Consider the following 24237-nt stretch of genomic DNA (forward strand, 5'->3'; position numbering starts at 1 on the left):
CATTGCCAAGATATTAAATTAATTATTTTATCAATTTATTCCAGGTAATTTCAATTGTATTCATGAAAAGGCTTCCACTAAATACTTAATAGTATTTAATATCACATTTGCCAGAAGACTGGCTTTCAATGGGTCATAGCTGTAAGTGAGATTGAGACAGAATAGTGAAGCATTTAATAAAAATTTTACTGCCAAAAAATCCTCTTAAGAAAATCTCTCTTGTCCAGAAAATTAATTGATCTTGAACAGCAGATTACAGATTGGCTATGTATGTACAGCTCTAGTGCACAATAAAAGAGAAGACACACAAGAACCAAGACGATGTACTTTTGAAAACAATTTCCTCAGTATTCCTGGAGCTTGGAATTTGTAACTGACTACCAGTAACTTGCTATCTCTGCCACACCTTGCTATCCAGGGATTTAATGGTCCCTGGTCTAGAAACAGTACGATTTGAGAAAGCTGTGCTTAGTATGCTTATTGTGTTATAATGCTGCGCAGGTAACAGAAGAAATCAAGTCTTAGAATTATTACTAAGCGAGTTTCTTTGAACTTCACAGATGCACCTTAAAACTTGGCTGAAAAAAGAGGCAAGGCAACCCTTGCTGGAGCCCTCTGCTTTACACAATCTCCTGTGAATAGAACAGAACCCTCCATGACTTCCTCACTGCATTAGCAAGGACAGGGAAAACTAAACTTGCTTATTCTTCCTCCATGTCTGTGCTGGTCTCCTCCTTCCTGCAGAGCTAGCCAAAGGACAGGGACCACTGGGGAACACAAGAAAGCAGAGCTACCCCAGGCACTTCCGTAGAATTTTCTGGCCAACTGCATTCCTTGTTTCTGTACACAAGTTTCTGACAGAAATACCAGTGTCAATACTTCACACTCCACTTTATTAACACAGGAGTGGACTTCCACAATTTTTGGTTTTATAGCCCAAATAGAATTCACTTAATATTAGCAACAGAATAATTTGTAGTTACATCACTGTTGTTCCAAGCTGATCGGATCTCACAGCTGACCCTGCCTGGGGTAGGTTAGACTGGAGACTCTCAGAGGTTTCTTCCCACCTGAATAGCCTTGGAATCCTAAGCTTAGGATCAACCAAAGCAGCAGCAACAGGGCCACTCCCAGCTTACTTAACAGGTCTGGTTTGCATCATAAAGGAAATTCAGGAAGCAAAAAAACTTCTGGAACAAGTTGGTAGTCTTTCCCTATAAAGCCCACTGATGTAGGGCAAAAGTTCTGCTTAGTTTATATAAAATACACAACAGAAAGTCCAGGCAACACTTCCTGCAAGTACAAAGCCCTAACAAAACACTCTTCAGTGCAGCTGAGAGTGCCACAGCCTGTCAGTAGCAAACTGGCTGCTACAAATATAACTGCACATAAACTGACAGACTGCTGATTTGGCTCTCTCGGCAGAAAGTTTAAAGTCTGGCAAGAACTCACATCATCCCTTCAGATCCAGCATCCCTTCAGGTACACAAACCCTTCAGGCAGTGTACAGGTCAATACATGTTCACTTCAGAAGACCTCCCAAAAACTTAAAATAGTTTAAAAGCTTCTCAGCTTACGCTTAGAAGCCAAAGAGAAAGAAAGAAAAAAAAAGGGGTAAAAATTCTCATTAGGATTCAAAAAAAAGCCAGTAGATAATCACCACTTGTAAAGTTGCCCTATTTATAGCCACACTAGGTTTCTTAAATAAATGAGAGCTGCTTTTTCCATACCTGAGTGATGTGCTTAGTTTCAAGGATTGCATAATAGGTGTTGTGTGTGTACACACAGTAATTTTAAATGTCTCCTGAGCCTTGCAAAGCCATTAATGCTAAGGAAATTTTAGGTCTCTATATTGCATTCAACATACCTGCTTTATATAAAAGTCACATTTCTAAACTTCAATAAAAATAATTACTTTTAGTTTTCCATTTCAAATTTGGCTGATCTTCCAACTCCATGAACTGAAGTATCAATAGCTTGCCACTCACAATACTGTTCCTCATAAATGGGTTCCTGTATCTTTGCAGAAGGTTTTTTATAAGTTACAAAGCACTTGATTAAATGCTGAACAGGAACACTTAAGGCATGTGACAGTTTCTAGGATACTCTGTAAGAACAGCTCTTCTAGTAAAACAGGGACACCAAGTAATTTTATTTAACCTAATTTTTTTTCAAGTGTTCCACACAATTCACCCATAACAAAGTCTTAAAGATCAATTTTGTACAAAGCCGCTTGCAAATTTGGGAAGCTGCTTGATATTCTTCTCCCTTCTAGATTTAATTCCCACTTGGGGCCATACAAGACATACATGACTTTTGAAAGGAGAAAAACATTACTTAACAAGATTTAAGCTTTTATTCATACAGCAGACAACTGTGACCACCTACATTTAGAGAAAAGCTCTAGACCAGATAACTGGACATAAATCCATATTTAGGCAGAGATCAGTACAGTTTTCTGAAGGATCCAAGAAAATAATCATATTCTGTTTCCAGAAGAATTACTCTAAGCACTCAAACAGAGCAAAGAGCACGCACTGGTTTGAAATAAATCTGTGTCATATTAACTGAACCGATGGTTATATAATTGACAAGATCAAGAAAGTAGATGTGAACACCATAAAGAACACACATAAAGGACTGTTTGATTTACAGCTTATCATAACAATGTTAACTCCATTTTAGTAAGGCCATAAACCAAAACATTTCTGTGGTCACAGTATAGATCAGCACATTCTTTTGAAAGTTGTCTAAGGTGAAAGCACCAGACTACCAATAACCCTAGAAAAAGCAGGTATTTTTATTTCTAAGAAGTGTTCAAAACCTCAGAGCAGCAGACTCAAGAAAAAAATTGTTTGCAAGACCCCATTCACTTCGCAGGTGTATACAGCATCAACTTACTCTTCACTTATAAGACTGAGCAAAGGGCACTAAAACAGTACAAGAGTACTAACACATTTGAATTACTGCAGACCAGGGAGGCTAAGGGAAGTTGGAACAAGGTTTTGAACCCCTCCACACAAAAATACCTCTGTCTTCTGAGCACAGAATGCTGTTGCTGCCTCCACCTGTCATAACCCAAGAGAAGTCTGAAGTCCCTGAAACCATTCCTTTAGAAACTTAAAGCATCTTCAGTTCAAGGTGTTATTTACTCGATTCAATTTTCACCCATGCTGACACTGCTTCTTTAGAGTGCAAGACCAAAACACACAACTTGTGACAGTGCTGTTCAAAGAGCCAGGTCATACCCAAATTGTTCTAATGAACTGACCGTGACACAGCTCTCCAGAGCACGTCCTGGTCAGTCCTGACAAGGTCTGAGAGCTTAGCATCTCCAAGAGAAACCCAACAGCCTGCCCACAGACTTGACCAGAAGCACTTCAAGCAACTCCAGCATCTTCAGCTACACTACAATCAAACCACTAAAGCTTCAGGCAAAGTTTACAGGACACTGTAACTTTTGAAAAGGTGTTTGTTTCTCCATATTTAACAAAATCCATTTTTTATTACATTTGTGGAAGAAAACCTGCTCCCTTTGCTCACTAAAAGCACTTGAATTACACACGGCACAACACTGCTTTACTAAGAGACACAAAGAATATACGAGCTTTAACTTCTCTCGAGCCTCTAAACAATCCCTCAGAGACCCATGCTGAAGAAGAGCTAACAAAAGGTATTCCACAGTTCCTTTTGCAAAGTTCCCCTCATCGTGGGTGCCAGTTAATGACACTATCAACTCAGATAAAAATTGAGACTGACTCCAGTCTTCTGAGTTTGGTCACACTAAATCTGTAAACAGGCTAATTAAACAACTCGGAATAAAGTCACTGTATCGCACATTCCCAACAGACATGAACTGAATTAGATGTTCTATTTTGGTTTAAGCAATTACTTGCCTTTTTTTTTTTAGGAAGAAGAGAGAAGAAGCTCTGATATCAGCATTATTGTCTCTTCCCAGTGCCTGGTCTGCAGAACTTTGGCTCCGCTGTAACTTAGACTGCTGGATAAAAAACTCTCCAGCAGAACCCTGATTCAGAATCACGTATGTTGTGCATGTGATGCAGACACCTTCCTCCTCTTCTCCCCCTACTCAGCTCTTTATAAGAACATATGTAAGAAAGAGATCTCACTGTGCAGTTTTAAGTTCAAAATAATGATCTCTCAGAGTATTTATAAACCATGGGTGATAGGTCACATTTTTACACTGGTTTCCCCCTCATTGGCTTAACAATTAAGACACCAATTTAAGTCATAGCACAGAAATACTTCATAATCATGGACTCCAAAATGGACTTTTTTGCCAGGACCTTTTACTCCAGTACCATTTCTTCAACAGTGGGCAGATATATGTTCCAGAAGTTAACTCATGAAGTCAGCTGCATTAATGGATTATTGTCCATCCTAAATTTCTTTCATGAAGCCATTTATAATGCAAATATGGAAGTTCAATAACATTTACAGGATTTTTTTTTTGCATTAACGACTGTGTATATTCCTCATATACACAGCACTTCTACTGATTACTAGAGTAAGCAGTCCTGTCCTCAGTATTTATACAAATTTTTCAGATGTCACAATTTTCACCACTTCTCTGAATATCTCTGTAATAATACATTTTTATAGACCTATAAGAAGAGATGGACCTACTGATTTATACAATGCGGTATGATTTATTAAATTCTTGTTTCTAATATAATTCTCCATTCCATTTCTTAAAGAAAGAAATATTTATTAGAACTCAAGTACTAATCAGTTAGGGCAATCACCAATATCAATCCACTCTTCTTGTGTAGTAGCTCCAAACTGACTCAAGTATTTTCTTCCACTGTGTGCCACCAAGAGATTAGTGGGAACACATACTGCTGCTCACTCAAGTATCCCGACTGCATCTCCCAAGTTTCTTACATCTGCCCCTTGCCAGTTAGTCAGTCAAATCAGTCCATCTTCAATTTCTGCTGCTCTTCCCCTTTCACTTCTTTTCCTGAAGTTATAGATATACCACATAACTATAAATTATCATGCTAAACTTAGTGGGATTAAACATTTTATTTACTGTGGCTAATCAGTGGCACAATTCTTCTCTTCCTGTGGCTTCTAAATTCTTACTTTCCTTTGAGTTAAGCCCTAGTATAATCTTCCAGATGTTTTCACATTCCACTTTTGTTTTAATTAGAAAGTGCTCAGTAAGTCATTTTTAAAGAGGTCAGCAAAAAGCAGACTAACCTGTAATTCAATATAACACTGTTCACTGTATATAACTGTTCCCAACCAGAACTCCTGAACAGCACTTCCTAAACTGTTTGTTCCATCACCTCCAACATATCACGTTCCAGTAACACTACTTCCCAGTTATAACGACAGCAAGCCTCCCTTCCCAAGAGACCATGTGCTCTAAAGACAGAGGCAAATTCATCATAGTTTCTCAGTAATAACCTAAACTGCTTTCCCTGAGCCTCCAACTGCCTACCATAATCTCCAATCCATGTTATGCAATGCATAAAGTGATGAGGTAGAGTCACATGTTAGGGTAGGTGCTCATGATCACAGTGCCCAACGCCAGCTCTAACCTTGATCTTCAGGAAATCTTTAAAAGTAGTGTCTCCCCCAAGCCACAGATTGGCTTTCTGTGTAACAGCTTCCCTTTGGGGGATGAGACTTTGGAGAAGATACATGGAAATATACATACTAGTTTACATTCAGAAAAACAACTGCATGATTTGCATGTGAACACACCTATGGAAAACTGTACAGCAAGTCACATGCAAAAGCATCAGATTTGCCACAACATCCTGACAGTACTACAATACCAAATACTGTATTCACAGTAAGCTGATTACACAGGGAACCTATCAAACTGAAAATCACCCCATTAAGATACTCACATAAAGACCTTGGTTACAGATAGCAAGCCTTAAGACAAACAGCTGTGGGAAAGTGAATTAAATATGGCAAGATCTTTAATATACACAAGTAATTAAAGGATATACATGCAATCAAGAACATAGACAAACCATGAAATGCACAGAGATCATACATATATACACAGCATACATATGTGATCTAACACACATATAATCATTAACACAGACAAATTTTAGAGACAAGACTGAGTCATCTGTGAAACAAGGCATTGCACACTGAAAATATGTCAACCTTGATTACAGTACTTAAGTAATTCAATTCCTGTGTCTCCAAGAGGCTACTCTATTCACTCAATGCCCTTACAGTTAGAGGGCAAGCCAACAAAGAATCTCACTCTTCCCTGCTTGTGAATATTGCCTCCTTTGTGCAAAACTCTGGACTGGTAATTAAGATCTGCTTAATAAAATAGGATTTTTTAAAACTGTATTCCTTGGGAACCAGACTCTAACAAATTATAAACAAGTATACTTGCTGTCCTAAGTGATTATTTCAGTTTACAAGTTTTCTTTTGCGTATCTTTGTTTCCAAACTTTGGCATGAATTTCCTACTGTGTTTGCCATGGTAACCAAGCAGCCTGAGCCTCTACTTGAAATTCCGTTTAACTGTTTAGCATTGCATATTGATCAAGATACATTAACATCCTTAAGCACTCCAAAGAGTGAAGCAGCCATTCTCATACTGGAGAACCACCTTGTATCACAAACCTGTTGTTTTTTTTTGCTGTTGTTTAAAATGGCAGGGTAGCAATGAAACTTCTTTGCCAATGAGGAATGTAAAAAGCTACCAGATAAAGAGAATGAACTCAGATGTGAGGAAAGGAGTACTCAATTTATAAGGAGCTACATTATAACAGCAATCTCTGACACTATCTTCTCCCCGCTGAAAGAAGAGTTTGCATTCATGTCAGAAAGGAGAATTTGCTCCAGGAGTACATTTGAATGAGAAAGCCTGTTTTCTGCATTAAAGCTTGTTCCCCTGGTGGAAAACTGCTCTGTTCCAGCACAAGAGGGGCCAGGTAACTGGCTAACTTGATTAACACTAACAGGGCAAAGCCAAAGCACAGTTGCTTGCTTCTTTTCATTTCCATTTTGAAGAAATATCTTTCTTCAAACATTCTCTCAAACACGGGATCATGATAAAACATCTGTTTTAAGCACAAGAATCTTTTCCAATTCCTACAAAACCTGCCAAATACCTTAGCATTGTTACATTTTTTATAAAAGTAAGTAAACAGATTAGGAAAACCTAAGAAAACAGGCATACTGCTCATATTTTTCAGTTCCACTGCACCATATGATTTTTTAATAAAATAAAAAAATGCTGGCTGGTCACCAGTTAAAATCTCATCCTTTACTCTGCTCATGGTTTAAGACAGGATGAAATAGTTCTGACCTTCATGCCTGTTGTATAAATGGAGACTCAGAATATAGAAAACCACCTCCAAAAATACAAAATCCCCTCCTAAAGCTTCCCCACAAAACTACTGAGATACTCTAGCATCCATTTATTTGCCATTAAAAATCTCCTTCTCTTTCCATGATATCTGCCAAGTGAGCTGTACATCCATTTTTTTCATTGAACATTATTGCCTCCAGCTCCTCAGTCTCTTACAGTCCCTTCCTCTCCTGATCTGAAAGCCAGTAAGGTGGCCTCACTGGGTACCACACAGAGAGTTGGATTTGTATCACTAAAAATAAATTGCCTTCATTCACTCTCTTCATCTGGCTCAGCCATAAGAAGCTTCTGGGGGAAACATTCTGCCTCTTGTTAAAACCTATTCTGTACTTCCCTTAGGGTCACAGTATTTTCATTCTGCAGTTCAACTATTAGTAATTGCTTACAGCAGGGCTAGTCAAAAAGCAGAATAATTCCAAATTAATAGTAAATTTTGCATGACTGGGATTTGTGGAAGATCTGGTAATGTTCCATACATCCAGGGAAGGTTTTGTATTATTTATTCTCTCCCTTCTTTCCTCTCTTCTTATAGTGTGACAAAAATGATATTTAGTGACTTATTATTTTGCTCATAAAATTAAAATTACACACCTCTTTCGCCAGTTTTACATTAGACACCATCCTCTTTTAGTAGCAGGAGTTAAACATCACCTTCAACATAAGCAACCAGAATTTCTTGTAATATTAAAGCCATCTTCTCAATGCCTAGTAAAATGGCACTAAAGACCTTCTTTATTTCTATTGTATACCTCGTTTGATACATCTCTGAATTGCATTTATGTCCTTCAGTCTTCAACAGCTGTATCACAAGTTAGCTCAGCTTGTAATCAACACTACACTCTGTGTATTATCTTCTCAAGGTTTTATTGCTGAAGGAAAAATTCCCTATGGATTTCTTCAATAAATTTTCACTTCATCTATGGCTGCGGTATCAGCTTGTTTCTCCTTATAAAGTAACTCTGATTATGAACAGTGATGCATTCCAAAGTCATTATGAGCACCATGTACTTTTTCTTGCTTCTCTGTATCAATGTCACCAATTATTTCCAAAACCACTCCTAGAAGACCTCAGCTTGAAGGTCTCCTCCCAATGGTTGTCTCAGATATAAAGAACTTAGCTTTTAATTCTTTCAACATTTTGTAACAGAATTTCCAAGTTCTAAAATTCACTAATTTTTAATATCTAATACACGGATCTGAATTTCCACTTCATTCAAAGACGTGAACTTAGTAAGTTACAACTCTCCTTTACTACCAAAGTGTTACACTACAAAGGCCGAGTGCCTGAATTTCAAAGAAAGCTGGCTATATATACACATTATACATTAATGTTTTCCCACCACAGGGAGACAACATTTTACTTTCAGCAAAACAAAAAAGAATTCCTAACACAGAAGTCTACAATGTAAGAATTTCAAAAGCTAAAACTGAAAGGGGATTTGTTGTTGTGGTGGTGGGGTATGTGTTGAATTGCACTCCTGCATGTTTTTCTCTATCTGAATACAATCCAGGATAAGCCTTGCAAAAATACCTGCCTGTCACTCAGCCAAAGGCAGTCAGAAGGTTTTTAGTAGAAATTTTCACTGTTCGGAATAGAGTGAATTAAAAAGCAACTGATTTCAGAATAGCACAGAGCATTCCAAATATTCACAGGCGCTAAATAAAGTTTCTGCTGAAATACTACTTATGGACTGTCACAAGCTATGTGAAGAACACATCACCTTCTGTAAAGGCTGAAAGGCATTGAAACACACATTTTAGTCTCTTCACTTTTGAGGAACTGAGAAAGTGAAGTGTACTGTAACAACTATCTCTTTCCTTAACTACACATCATAATTAAGTTCTGCAAGCCTCACTTAATATTTATGCTTAGTTAACTATAATTCACTTCTCAACACTTACAATTTAGTACCTTATAAGAGATTCATAGCTCTAAAGTAAAAAAGTAATAGTTACCTTTCCGATCTCCTTCTTGCTCCTTATTCTCCAGTGGATCCCTTTATTTCCTCCTACAGTCTAGTCACACTGTTGCCTACACTTATAATCAGTCTTTCTCACCTGTTTTTAACACTGAGTGGGGCATAATTCAGATGAGCTTAACAGAGATAAGAATACATGTACTAGATGTACAAAACAAATTAAAATAAAGAAAATAGGTATGTAAATATCAAATGGATTCCAAGTAAAACCACACATTCTGGCATAATTCAGTAGCTGTTCTCATTTCGTTCACACACTCAGTTGCAATATTTATTAAACACTTAGTAAGTTACTTTCACTGGGAAATTGTTTAAATTGGCCCAGCTCTGCAAGCAAAACTGGTTAAAAAATCATGCCTGCTAAAGGCAACACTTATTTAAATTAGAGCTGGCAGACTGTTTTTAGATGGCACCCAAACCATAGAACAAACTGGAAACATAGCATGACTTAATGGCATCGTCATCTCTGAGTTGATCACCTCCTCCCCATGCACACACACAAAAGTTACCCGACCTGTTGGACCAGTGTTCTAGCCGGTCACTCATTCAAAGCCATTACTTTCATTTTACCTTTGAATCCTATTTTCTTTTCTAAAACAATGTATGGTTTTGTTACAATATTGGAAAAATGCACTTGCGCAATACAACAACAGCAAACATTGAGGCTGACTGACAGAAGCAAAAACTGCTTTTGTTTTTTCTTTCACAAGATCAGACTAAAATACTTATCACAAAACTGAGTCCTGTTAAAAAAACAAGACTGCTGTAGCTTCATCACTTAAGTTGTTAAAATTTCATCTCCTCTAACTTTGGACAGATCAAAATTTAGTAACACTTAAAAGCTGGCCTTATGAGTGTGCTCTTTGGCAAAAAACCCCAAACACCTGCAGTCCCTAGACAAAACCCTAATGTTTTCTGATTTTAAGAATGAAGATTAAAGTAGACTATTCCTCTCTTTAAAGGTATTCAGAAGTACTGAAAACAAAAAACAAATACAGAGACTTTAAACACAAAAAGAACAAATTAAAAAAAAAACACATCTGGCTGATTCAGGCAATCAGCATTACAACTTATCTAAATTTATTTACTTTAAATTTGCAAGCTATTATACGTTCACCATTATTATTAAATTAGAGCAGGTTTAGTTTCATGTAGACTTGTCAACAGGCAGAAGTGAAATAGGAATTCATACTGAGTAACAATATATTTGATATAACTCCATTATAGTAATAACATACAGGCAAATAGTTGCAGGTTGAGTTTCAACCAGTCTACCACACTGCTATCTACCTCAAAGTTTCTTCATTTCCTTTTCAGCTCATTAGAGGAAAAGTTATTTCTTTATGAAGAAAAAAAAAAAAAAAAGGCAAGAGCAGCAAAAGCTAAGGATTATCCGTTGCTATAATAAAACAATGCTTTAGTCCAACAGTGTAAACTCAGTGCTTGAAAGAAAAAATTATCTGCTAAGGAAAGCAGTCTGAATAATTGTACCCTGCATTGCCCTGTTGCTATAGAAACTTATTTCACTGTAGCAGTTAATTGCTAATCAATTTATAATTTTTCATTACAAAGCTCAATAGAAGTCAAATGGAACACTGTCACATCTGTCCAGCAAGTCTAAATTATGTCTCTTCTGGCTGCTGTTGGATTTTGCAAGCCCTATAGGAATGCTGGACATTTTTGATACAGAGTTTTTATCAATAATTCCATCATGTTGCAGCATGTTAAGAAAATATTACTAGAACAAAGCCCTAATTACTTTAGTACTAAAAATAAGATGGAGCTGGCTCTTATCTTAAGAGCACCAGAACAGTCCCACAGAAGTTGAGTGAATGAAATACTGCACAAATGCATAACCTGTGCTCCAAAACCAGTATAAGGCCCATTGGTTTATGCTTTTTGTGGTCATGTACAGTAACAGACTGATGAAATAACATATTTGCTTTAACTATTGTCCGGCCGTTGTTAATTCTCAATCTTCCTTCTGGGGCTGAAGACATTTCATTACAAGTCAGCCCAATAAGATGAAAAGTGCTACAAAACAAACAAAGCTACTAGCAAACAAGTATTGAGGACCAAATCCCTAAAACAAATATAGTGAACTCTGATTTCCCACAACCCCATGTGTACAAGTTCTAGGATATCACCCAGTGTAAAAAGCAGAATCCTCCTTCAGAATTTTTAGAACAAAAGGCAATATGTTCCAAATTCAGACATCACTTTCTCAATAAAAATATTTTTTTTAAGTAAGCAAAGTATTAAGATATTTTAAGTAATAATAAGTGTTGGCAGTTTCACTGGTATAGATATGTGAAAAAAACCCACAACCTTTTGCCTGCTATTAATAATTTTCTTTAAAAATTACCATCAAAGGGCTAAAAGTATTCCACATACCAAATGGTCACACAACGCTGTCTCTTTCCTCAGGGTGATTTTTGTCTCAAGCGTAGGAGGGAGTGATCAGACTGTCTATTGTCACCAAGAGACCTCACAGACACAGTGCTGCCCACTGAGTGCCCACATGTCAGGCGTTTTGCTAAAGGTTCTCCCAGGAGACTGTGAGGATACCCCACACAGCCCAGCTATTGAATCATCCCACCCACTGATATGGGCATACTAACACCAGGCACACTAGGGATCTCTGCTGTCAAAAATAATCGTACCTCTAACCACCACTGATGTTCCCACACTGTCCAAATCTAAACTCTCCTTTGTATCAACCTGCACTGCAAGTGCCACAGCTGCAAGATACCTACTAACCAGGGGAGACAGAAAATGAAGAAAGGGTTCCCAGATGAGTGAAGAGAAAGCACAGCAAAAGGTGTTTCTAGGCTCCTAAGACTGGGCTTCTCCAGGCCCTGATCTCACCAGCCTTTGACTCTCTCTTCTGTACACACAATGTTTCCATCAGTTTAGGACTAACAAAACACAATTCACAGATTAACCAGATCAGTGCCAGCCCAACATGTTTTTGCAGAAAGTGTGTGGAGAGTTGACCCTGGCTGGATACCAACACCCACCAAAGATGCCTTATCACTCCCCTCCCCAGCTGGACAGAGGAGAAAACAATACTGTGAAAAGTTCATGAGCTATAGACTGGAAAAGATCACTCACCTATTATCATCATGGGCAAAACAGACTTGACTTGGGGAAATTAACTGAATTTATTACTAAGAAAATCAGAGCAGAATAATGAGAAGTAAAAACAAACCTTAAAACTACCTTCTCCCCACTCCTCCCTTCTTCCTAGCTCTACCTCCCCCCCAGCAGCACAGGGAGACAGGGAATGGAGGCTGCAATCAGTTTATCACGGTGCTCCTGCCACTGCTCTGAGAGGAGTCCTTCCCCTGCTGCAGGGTGGGGTCCCTCCCACAGGACAGAGTTCTCCACGAACTTTTCCTATCTGAATCCTTCAGGCACAGCCTACTCCAGTATGAGTCCCAAGTCCTACCTGCTCCACATGGGCTCCTCCCTCCATGGGTCCACAGGTCCCTGCCAGGAACCTGCCGCAGCCTGGGCCTCCTGCAGGCTCACAGCCTCCTCTCAGGGATCCACCTGCTCTGATGTGGGTCTGCTCCACAGGTAGATCCCTGCATCCCTGTGGGTCTCCATGGGCTGCAGGAGCACAGCCCCTCTCACCATGGTTCTCACCATAGGCCACAGGGGAATCTCAGCTTTGACACCTGGAGCACTTCCTGCCCCTCCTTCTGCAGTGACCTTGGTGTCTTGCAGAGCTGATCCTCTCACATGCTCTCACCCTGCTCTTCTCTGGCTGCAAATACATCTGCACAATAACTTTTCTGTCCTTAAATATATTACCACAGAGGTGTTACTACCATTCCTGATGGGCTCAGCCTTGGCCAGCAGCAGGTCCATCCTGGGCTTCTCACAGCAGCTTCCAACAGAAGCCCCCCAGAGCCTGGCCACATCAAGCCAGTACAAGGTGTTACCCACTGTTCACAGGGAATAGAGACGTCAGAGCGCAGCACATAGAGCACTGAGCAAGCTGCCACTGGACTGCTGCAGTAGCTCATTGGTAACCAGTACTCTGTCACTCTAAAAATGAGAAGTATGGATCACCTTGAGCATCACTAAAAGCATCTTAACCTGGGCATTTGTTGGAGTTCTTTAGAACAGTTGTTTGTCCCATCTTTCTGATTTAGAAGTGCTAACATGTGCCCACGCTTAACTATCCCAGTTCCATCTAGAGAATTTACAGAGGCAGCATTTTGGCTAAAACACAGAACTACACTTGAACAGTCACTTCATTGGCACAGAAGCTATTCTGCCAACGCTGTTAGGTCAGAAACATCACCTGGAACAGCATCTGAAAACTCTGAAGGTGTTAGCAAACAGCTCATGACACAGAGACAGAAGTTATTCTGTACAAGGGACCACAGTTCCACTGCTGAAGGCAGAAGAGGCCATCCCCTGTGTTAAACTGATGTGAATGTAACTGGACAGTTGCCTTTTGAGGGGAGGGAGCATAAGTTCACACTGAAGTAACAGCAACACATTTCCTGAAGTCACCTGTTGAGACATACAGCTCATGCTATTAAATAGCAATAATTTGCTAGTCAATACAAGCATCTCACTTTTACAAGCTGCACCCTGTATTTCTGAAATTCTTCTTTGGGAAAAAACCTCCTGGATCAATATATCACACTGATCAGGTACATTTTTTTAAAAATATTATTTAGTTATTTATGGACAGTAAATAGTAATTCAAACTGACATAAAATGACAATGCAAAGTGGGCTGCAAAACGAGTAAGAAATACAGCATTTGGCAGTAGGTGATATCAAATTTCAAAAGTGGCATTGCCTAAGCATGCAGCTATTCCTGCCCTCATAAATTACTATTTTAAAGACAGACCCTCTTGACACCTTAGGTGCAAACAGGTAGCTATTGAAGGTCTCTGGCCAACTCTCTTACTAAAAAGGCCAAAGAAAATCAACCTTTAGAAATACTTTCATTTTAAAATGAAGTCTGAAAATGAAATCAAACTGTTTGCTGTTCTGTAGGAAGGGCAAAAATCTGAAGAAAAATGCACACAGCCTTCACCTATGGCTTCACAATACAGTATTAAAATGATGTTAAGAAACAGTGTTTTCCATTCAAACCCCTAAAATATGCAAATCCAACCATCTAGACTATAATTTAAATCTTAATAATGTGATATAAAAAACAAATAATCGCAAAATTATTCCTCTATATTACTGACCGTTACCAATAGAAAACCAGAAAAATCAAGACAACAAAAGTAATCCTTTACAACTTGTGCCAAAATTTCATTTCAATGATAGCTTCAAACATGTGTCACAGTCATGCTCCAATACCCACCTCAAATGTCAAAAAAGCCTGCACAAAACCTTTCTAGAAGTCTTAAAAGAACCACACCAAAAAATCCTTAGAAATAAGCTGCCACAGTTAAAATAGGATAAAACTATAACTTTTAGGATTCTGTATTTGTTATGGTTACATTTGTAAGTTAGGAAACGGAGACATTTATGTTACTCAGATTCACAGAGAGTATGGCTAAGTCAAGTTTACACTCATTGCTTAGTATTAACTACTGCTGAGCACCGTGGGGGTGTGGCAATTGCAAGGAGTTTTGGGCTACAGTCATGGTGAGCCTGATACCCGCTCCTATCTACCTGATTAGGGTGTCCAGGGCATCTACACTTCGGCCTGCGCTGTCACTGCAGGCCTGGGCAGGCCAAAGCGTCCTTAAGGCATTGTTCAAATAGTTTCTTTCACCAGATTTGTGGGTTTTTAACACACAGTTCAATGTATATTGGTATCCATTCTCTCTCCTGTTGTCATTGCTCCCTCTTACTTTAGCTGAAAGGGAGAATTAAAACCATAAACTCGAGTCCTCTCCAACTTTCACATTATATCACTACCCTGAAAAAAATATATCTAAAGCTTCTGCTAAATAATATTTTTTAATTACTAGGAAACTGGGGATAATGACATTTGTTCATAACATGCAATGTTTTCTCCCTACACCAGCATGCTCCTCAGCTACATTTCTTGCTTAGTCTAGTATTTTGTCTGACATAGCACTTCACAATCTCCAGTAGTACAAAAATTACACACTATTAAACCAACAACTTCTTAACACAGTCACCTTCCAATCCCACATGGAGTTAAAAAGTAGTAATAAGAAATTATAAATATTTTTTTACCATTACAGCCACATGTAAGCATTATTATTAACTCATGAAATTAAAGAACAAATATATCTGGTAAACCAAAACTGAAATCAATTTGCAGAAAGTATCTATTAGAGATCTATCATTCCATTATGAACAGCTGGACTGAATAATGCACGAGAAATCCCAATGCAAGTTACAACACTGCCACTGGAAAGGTTTCAATTGCAGCAGCTGGTGGTCCTGCCCACAAAGACCAGGGGGCTCCATCCAGTGCACCAACAGCTGCTCAGCAGGAGCCAAACAGGCAACAGCAGCTGCTTTCAGTTATAAGGGGCAAGAAATGGGTGGGAAGTAGATGCTAAAAAATGGACTGTCTATTCATTTGGGCCTAAAAGTGCAGTGAGGTAAGGAAGGAAAAATACTCTATTTCCCAGAAGGACACAACCAAATATTATTACTTAAAGTATAGCACATTTAATGTTACTGTTTCTTTTCCTTAAGCCTTCTAAGAGGACAGATAATGGAAATATTAGGCACTATTTTGCACTAAATGGCACCACTTTCAAATAATAATTTGTCCAAGTGCATCAACTCATAGTCATGACAACTGGATAGCAAGTGGCCTTTCGGTACACATCCTTCACAAGAAAGTAATTCAGATGGGTCCCTTTAGCCAGAAAACTGCAATAATACTTCAAACTAGGGCATTAAATTTGATTCTAGAATGTCAAACAAGACAATTATGGCTGGCAATCCTCTCAGAGGTGGGTCTAGGCAGCCTTTAATTAGAGGCACCTTTAATGTACATTTTGACTATTAACAGTTAACTATTTAAGTGTTTTGCAGACTCACAGACACATAATGTAAATGTATAATGCAAACTCCTTGCAATTTAAGCACATATCACAACACTTGTATAAATATTCTGACAAAGCTGCCCCATAAAACTTTCCACAGGCACAGAAGTATTTGTTACAAATGACCCCTCTTTGCATCTGTGAGGCATTATGACTAAATTTTTGTCAATTTGCAAAGAATAAGTGCCACAATTATTGGCTTTATGCTAAATTAATTTTCCCAACTGAATTCAACTAAGTGCAGTATTACCACAAATGCACTTCAATACAAAACAAAAGCCTCCAAAATTATAACTGCTGTGGCAAAAAAAACCCCAACCAAAGACACACACAAAAACTCACTGCCTATAAAATACTGCATCCCAACGTGGGGCTTTGACCAGCACAGCCCAGCAGTCGCTGTCAAACATGCCAGCCAAACAAGGAGTCATAGACAAATGGACTCTTACCTCAGAGAGCAATCCTTCAGCCAGCACAGTGCAAGAGCCCACTCAAGTCAAACAGTTGTGATATGGGCTTGAAGCACAGACTAGGACAAGAAAAAGCACTACAGACTAATATCACTTCCTACATAAAAATCATCTTGCAAGCTCTGTCAACCATAGCTATTTCATCTTCCTCCAGAGCAAGAAACATTTAACAGTGTAACTGTCATTTTAAAGCAGCTTTTTAGTCTTTTTATCTTACTCTAGCCAGTCCCAGTTGCTCTGTATAAGCCTCATAACAAAATTAGATACTGAAAACTACCTACACATCTGTAATCTACATTAACTCTTCACTGTTTCCTTCAGCAGTGTTGTTGAAAAAAAAAAAGGCATTACTAAAAATTCTACCCCTTCAGGAAAGATTACAGGAGTACTTTGTAACATGTCTATCAGTCCCTAGTACAGCTAGAATTAGGAATAGTACCTATCAACATCACAAAACTCAAAGTGGTAAATAGATCCACCCATTAAACAGCTGAAACAAATTTCCACGAGGCTCTCAAATACTTTCACAACCACAGATCAAGAGGTAAGTATTGCTGATCTAGCCACAATACTTCCGTGAGACTGGCTAGTCCAGTCTCAATATAACAACTATTATCCAACACAAAGAGGAGGAAAAAAACTCAGCAGGAAATAAAGGGATTTCTTGAAAAAAGAAATCTACAACACCCTTTTAAAGAAGGACAGAATAGAGTCACATCCAACACACCTGAGAAATGTGAAACATCAGCAGCAAATCCAACACATGGATTTTAGGTTCTATGAAAGATTTTCATTAATAGATGAGAGTACAAATCAAATTTGTGAGTAACATCAAGACTGGAAGGATTTGTTGCATTATGCAACACAGAACTAGAAATAAAACCACTCTAATAATCTTAATAGAACAAAATGCTAAATGGCATGTATAAACATCCACAAAAATCAAGGCATGGATAAAAATGGAGAAAAGCAGCAAGATGATAAGAAACAATCCAAGTGAGTCATCACTATAAGGAGGATTCAAAAATGTCAACACTATTCAATATGTGAGCAAGAACATTAGAAGACAGACACAGCAAGCAACAATTCTCCCTTGCTCGGTACTGAAGTCACACTGCAAGCACTGGGTCTAGGTCTACTTTAAGTACCACTAATAAAAGACAACAGAAGCCAACAGAGGAGAACAATGAAACATTTGCAACTCATGATCTGAGAAGAATGGTTTAAAGAGTTGGATTTATTTACCTTAGGAAAACTGAGTGGACAAATTAACAAGTTTTTAAATATGCAAAAGCCAAAGGCAATAGTCAACTGTCCTCAATGTCCACACGAAATAACTGCATTCAGCCTGGTTTGCTTTCTCTTTTTTCCCTGAAGGAGAAGTTTAGTCAGATATCAGAGGAAGAAGAAAGAAAACACCAAAAATCATTATTGAAGGAAACTGTGGAATTCTCATGACTGCAAGTGTAAGAACCAGTCACTAAGATTTAGATATACTTCTCTCTGCTACAGACCTACTGTATCTTCCATGATCCTTACAAACCTCGGCCTTTTATAGTTCATATCGCTTTTAAAATGTGCATGGTTTTCAGAGGCCTGACACAGCTTAGTGATCAGTATAAGTACACAGTAATATAAATTCACATTCCCACATCCTGAGAAAATGTGATGGTTTTCTCCACACATTCCAGCTTCTAACCTAGAACTGCCTGATACTGCTCTTCTCAGAGCAATATAATAAGCACAGTGACAAATGCCACCCATTACCATTCTGTCATTGCAACAAGTTCCCAGGTGAACAGTCTATAGAATCAAAGTCACCACCAAGGATAACACTCCTCAACTGCACAACAAATCAAGCCAGACACAAAAAAAGTAGTTTTGAGAACTGCAAAGGAAGGAATCCTATACATCACCAGTATGTCAACACTCAATAAAAGAAGTTGAGATATGAGATGATTTTCATCCTAGCAGAAATATCATTTCCAAGACAACTGCTCAAGGAAAGCTTAAAAAGACAGTCAAAAAACTCTGCCCTCCATGGCTCCAGCAACCTGTGCTTATCACCTAGGTATGTTCCTAATCCAACACTACTGCAACAAAGTGTAATATTCCAAAGTTATTAACAGACTGCTGCTTTAGGTCGATGCAAGAAAAAAGTTAAACTAAAGGCAAAGCCTCTTCTTGCAAAAAGGTGATTTCAAAAAATGAAACAACCAATGTTAAGAAAGTCTGCCACACATTACCGAAGAGTATATAGCCAGAATTTAACTACAGTGCAAAAGGTTTTCTCTTCTGTAATAAGCTAAACTATGCATTCAAATTTCATAACCTGCTGATATATTACGTAAAAATTAAGATGGTGCACCATGCAACACTATTGCTAATATGTACTTGTATTGCAATGACAGCTGCAGATTAACCTGCACAGAAACTTTTACAACATATAGAGAATAACACATCATCACACACACAACGCCTGTAAGGAAAATGCACAAGCGTTCTAGTAGGAAGGGAAAAGGACTTGATAGTTAATGTCAGCAGCAGTCTGGAAAGCCTTGCCTTGTCAGTCATTCCTAAGGCAAGGAAGATGATATAGCACTCTTTTTCCAGCCTAATGCATCAACTAATAAATCATCTTGCAAAGCTAGCCACAAACCATATTTAAGTCCTTCAAGACTGTCTTATAAACAAAAATAAGTAACAGCCCTCACTCCTGGTTAGGGGCTGCAGGAAAAAGCAACCCACCAAGAATGTCAGAGCATCATAATTTGAACAATTTTTGAATTATTACATTATAATCTCACTCCATGAAGAGGGAAATGCCTAAAATAACAGTAAAAGCTTCCTTTAACACCTATAAGTCTCTTAATCAAAATCAAGTCAAGAATCCCTCAGGAACAGATCATTCCAGAACTGACTTAAGGCTGAAGCAGAGGCTTTACTCAGGAGATACCTCCAAGGCAGTGGAACTAAGCAGACAGTCCAGGCCACTGAAGGGGATTGAGCCCCTCCAACCCTTTCCTTGCTGTCACTGTACCCATCAACCCCAAGATGACACCATTCCACTCACCAAATCAAGAAGAAATCTGCCCAGAAAAACTGCAAGTACTTTCTGCTGCTGGTTTAGCAAGCTAAACTAGCTCAACCAGAGGCTGAGCACTGCCAAAGACAAGGAGATAGGAACAGCCAAGAGGATCCTATACTGCCAGTCCATCATCTACAGCTGTCACTAGATCAGTTGAGTTCATGAAAATTTACCCCTTCTGGTTAATAAGAGATCACTGGACACATCTAACCTGAAAGCCAAAGTAAAGGAGGACTGAAAGGGAAAGTCCATTGACACTCAGGGCAGTTAAGAACAATTACATACTTATCTAAGTAAACCAACCACATCTCATTCTGTCACAGTTTAACTTCTTACTAAACTACAGGTCCATGTGTTTTTTTTTTAGTGGATCCAAATCAGAAAACAGAAGTTTTCTGGAAGTCTGTATTGCTTTATAAACACAAAGAGAGTTGCAATGTTTCATTATTAAGAAAAAAAAAAAAAAAAACAAACAGTAATGTTTTTAGTTTTTTTATAAAGTAGTAAAAACTCAGCTTCCTTCATAAAGAGGTGAAGACCGAAGCTGGGACAAAGTACCTTTTTGCTTTGAAAAGTCTCTAGAGACAGCCTCAAATGCTGTCCAAAACTCTTGTCTCTCTACCAAACCCTTAGGATTGGAGTAAAATAAACAATCTCCACACTGCTGTCCTGGATGCCAGATCTAACTTCTCACCAAGTGCCCTGGAAGGATCAAGGTTACCTGGAAACATTTTTCTTTATGTAAGTTAAATCTCCTAAGACAACACACACATCAGCAGTTCATGTAAAAAGGTGACTTACAAACCAGATATAGCAGACACAAAGCATTTAGGATTTAAGGGAAACTAAAAGAAGAAAGATTAGCATTATTGATGTCAGGAAATATCCTTCCAAGTGGTATCTTTGCCTCAATATTAGGTTATTTATTCTTAAGTGTCATTCATGGCTTAAGTGTTACTCTTCCTTAATGTGTACTGATCTGCAACGGATTACTGATGCAAGAATTATCTCAGTACCCAACAGACATGGTCACTTAAAATACAGTCCTGGTGGTTCTTTCACTCATTTTAGGAAAAATATAGCATTTTCCCATCAAGAAAAGAAGTGTTTAAAATATCCTTAAAAAAGGTGAAAAAAAAGAAAAAATAAAAAGACAAAATCACAGTGAGTTGATATATTCACACAGCACAGCTTCATTAAATTCAACTCAAAACTCCAATATGACTTAGCCAGAATGAAAATCATGATCTTAAAATAATCAGGGAAAAATTTTAAGGGATACATAAATAATTATGAACTAACAGCTAAAACTGAAGTCATCAGCACCTGTATTATGCCAAGTAGCACAAATAGGCTGGTCTTAAACAGATCAAATCCCTCTCCCCATCCTGCTCCCAGGAACAGGAAGGAACACAGAATGTGATAGTCTGCCCAGTTTAAGGCAGAATTACATCCTGTCCGTTTAGGTAACAATAGCTCTCTCCCCTTTATGATAGCTACAAGACAGAACTTTTAATTCTGAAAAGTTCACATGACCAGTTGACAGGCTGTCAGCCTGTTCCTGTTTCACTTCTGTACACAGACAGAACAGTTACTTCCAACTGAAGTTCCAAAATAAATTCCAAAGCAGTAAGTATTGTGAATTTAAGTCAGACCATCTTCCCATTTCATTTAAAGCATTTTCCTTAGACTGAGTCAATCTATTTCAGCTTTCTTTAGGTTCACTTCACTGAAGTATTATACATATAGAATATACAGTATTATCTTACATAATTAATACTGTAAAAGGTCATTGAGATTAATTCTGACCCAACAATGTATATGTTTTACTCTATTCAGAGAAAAAAAGTGTTTCATACTCTCACAGGTATAAATGCCTCAGAGCTCCTGAGTTCACAAAGTCAAATTTCTCAGTTATTGTATATCATACCAGTAACTTTTATCATCTAAAAAGATATCCAAATACCCAGCTCAAGAAGACTTTTGTAATTTCATATAATTATTCCATTCCTTAGTGTCAACGAGGTTCCAGCCTTTAGATTTTTATTTTTCAGAAGTGTGGCAAGAGATGACTAAGAGAACTTGCAAGAATCACATGTGCCATTACTAAACTACATGAAGGCCTGCTCTGTGAGCCAAGGGAGAGAACTCTGCAGCTACTTTGCATGGAAAAAACAAACATAGCAAGACCCAAACACTGCAACAATTTAGGATATAGATTTTCAGAGATACTGCTTCTCAGGATACCTTGTAAAGATAGCAACTGGTTCTAAGTAGGGAATACTGTTTGATACTCCTTGTATGCTTAAAGAAGCCATTGTCCAAGCACTATTTGAAACATACTTAGATTATTAAAATTCATTAAAGAGTGAAACTAAATACACACAGACACACTTTCACATATAATTATACAAGACATATCAGATTTGTTAGGTCACAGTCAACAAACAACCAGGTAGACTTTAAACTCCTGCTGGTGCCGACATTTTACAGAAAGTAGGAGTGCTGGGGGCACTCCCCAGGACACAGCAGATTCAGGCATAATCCCTTGCTCATCCACGAGCTTCCTGCACAGCCTCGTGTGAGTCTCTCGCTCTCTGTGCCCCTATCCCATGCTGAATGGTGAGCTAAAAGCAGGAAGATTTCAAGGTACTCATATGATGGCAGCTGAGACCCGAGCATGTAAAATAACGAACGCCCACTATTTAAAACAAAACAGAAAACTGACATTCATTATATTTGTGTTTACATCTATGAGGAGTGACACGGGTTCACCTAGCACAGCAAATTCTGAATTGTTCTCTGAATCCCATAAAATCAAGGGTTTGTTCATAAATATGGTGACCTGAGAGATCAAAAGCATGCACTGTCCTGCATCCAATAATGACAAGCACGGAGTCTCTCTCTCTCAAGTACATCAATCTTTCCTTCCTGCAAAAGCAACTTTCTCTCTGTCAATTATCTGATATTTAAGACTCATCTCATTGCACCGCTCCCATTTAGAAACAATTCTAAAACCAACCCACTCTTCTAAGTCATAACAAAGGCCTAAAGCTGCACGGAATGCTTTAGCCATGCAACCAAAGCCAGGAAGATCCTGGAAGCAGGGATTTGACACCACCATAATCACAACAGGCATTAGTGTGTCCAGCAAATTCTGACCTGAAGCAGCAGGTGAAGGAGGCCCAGGGAGGGAAAGCCAATCCTCGTTCCCGCACAAGGAGGGCCCAAGCGATCGCATCCCTGCACAGGGCCCACACACACAACTCCCGTAGGTGACACCGTATCTGGAGCAGCCCCGAGCACCGACCCGGCGCCGATGCCCTCACACCGCCCCCTCCCCAGGCCTGCTCTCCCCCTCCCTAGCCGCTACCTGGTTAACAGGGAGATCGGCTGGAGCCGAGGAGCCGCCGGCCCCACGGCCGCGGGGAGGGGGGACAGCGAGGGAGGGGCAGCCCGGCCTCGGTCCCCCGCCCCCGGCGCGGCCCCGCGGCTCCCGCACCCCGGCGGGCGGGCGGCGCGGAGCCCCCGCCAGTCCCCGCCCCATCCCGGCGGGGGAGCCCCAGTACCTTGCGGACCCCCTTGTAGATGTAGAAGTAGAGCTCCCGGCCCACATTGAAGCAGAGCCGGTCCCCGTTGCCGCTCTGGTCGTTGACGTTGACGAAGGAGACGCGGACGGGGTTAGAGCCCTGCGAGTTGAAGGGCACGCGGTTAGGCCGGCTGTACTCCGAGTGGCTCAGCAGCTTGTACAGCCCCTCCCGGGTGGTGAACTGGGTCTTAATCTCGTTCATCTCCTTCCCACCTCCCTCCGCCGCCATCTTGGAAAGGAGCGCTCATCCTGCCCCAGTGCCCGGATGTGCCGACACTGCGCAGCCGCCGGCGCGCGCGCGGCCCCTGCGCGCGGGGGCGACTCGAGGAGGCGGGGCCGGCGGGGCCTGTTTACCGAGCGACTGCGCGCGCGCCGCGCCCGCGCGTCTGGGGGGCGTGGAAAGGGGCGTGGTTTGGGGCTGGGGCGGGGCCTGGGACCAGGCCGGGGGGACCGCGGGGGCGCCGCGCTCGGCCTCCGTGCCGGGCAGGGTCAGCCCGGAGAACAGGGCTGACTCCGGAGCGCTCCTGGACGGCTCCGGTGAGCGGGACTCCTCACTCTCTCTGGGTAACCTGTCCCAGGTAACGGTCCCTGCACAGTAAAGAAGTTCTTCCTCATGTTCATGTGGAACTTCTGTGCATCACTTTCTGCCCGTGGCACCCCTCCTTTAGAGATTTATCCACATTGATGAGGTCTCCTCTCAGTCAGCTTTTCTCAA

General features: G+C 39.8%; 1 protein-coding gene across 7 annotated transcripts in view; it reads right to left on the reverse strand.

The window, feature by feature from the left end:
- WDR20 (WD repeat domain 20) overlaps nucleotides 1-23771 on the reverse strand; it is a 45905-nt gene extending 22134 nt beyond the window's left edge. For all 7 annotated transcript variants that reach the window (XR_014616270.1, XR_014616271.1, XM_084208440.1 and 4 more), the window contains exon 1: nucleotides 23503-23771. Coding sequence is in view for 5 of the 7 variants with exons in the window: in XM_084208440.1 (XP_084064566.1) it covers nucleotides 23503-23751 (249 nt within the window). In the remaining 2 variants the exon portion in view is untranslated. The remainder of the gene's footprint in view (nucleotides 1-23502) is intronic.
- Between the last annotated feature and the right edge of the window lie 466 nt (nucleotides 23772-24237).

Source organism: Fringilla coelebs, assembly GCF_963513975.1.
Source record: "Fringilla coelebs genome assembly, chromosome: 6".
NCBI lineage: Eukaryota > Metazoa > Chordata > Aves > Passeriformes > Fringillidae > Fringilla > Fringilla coelebs.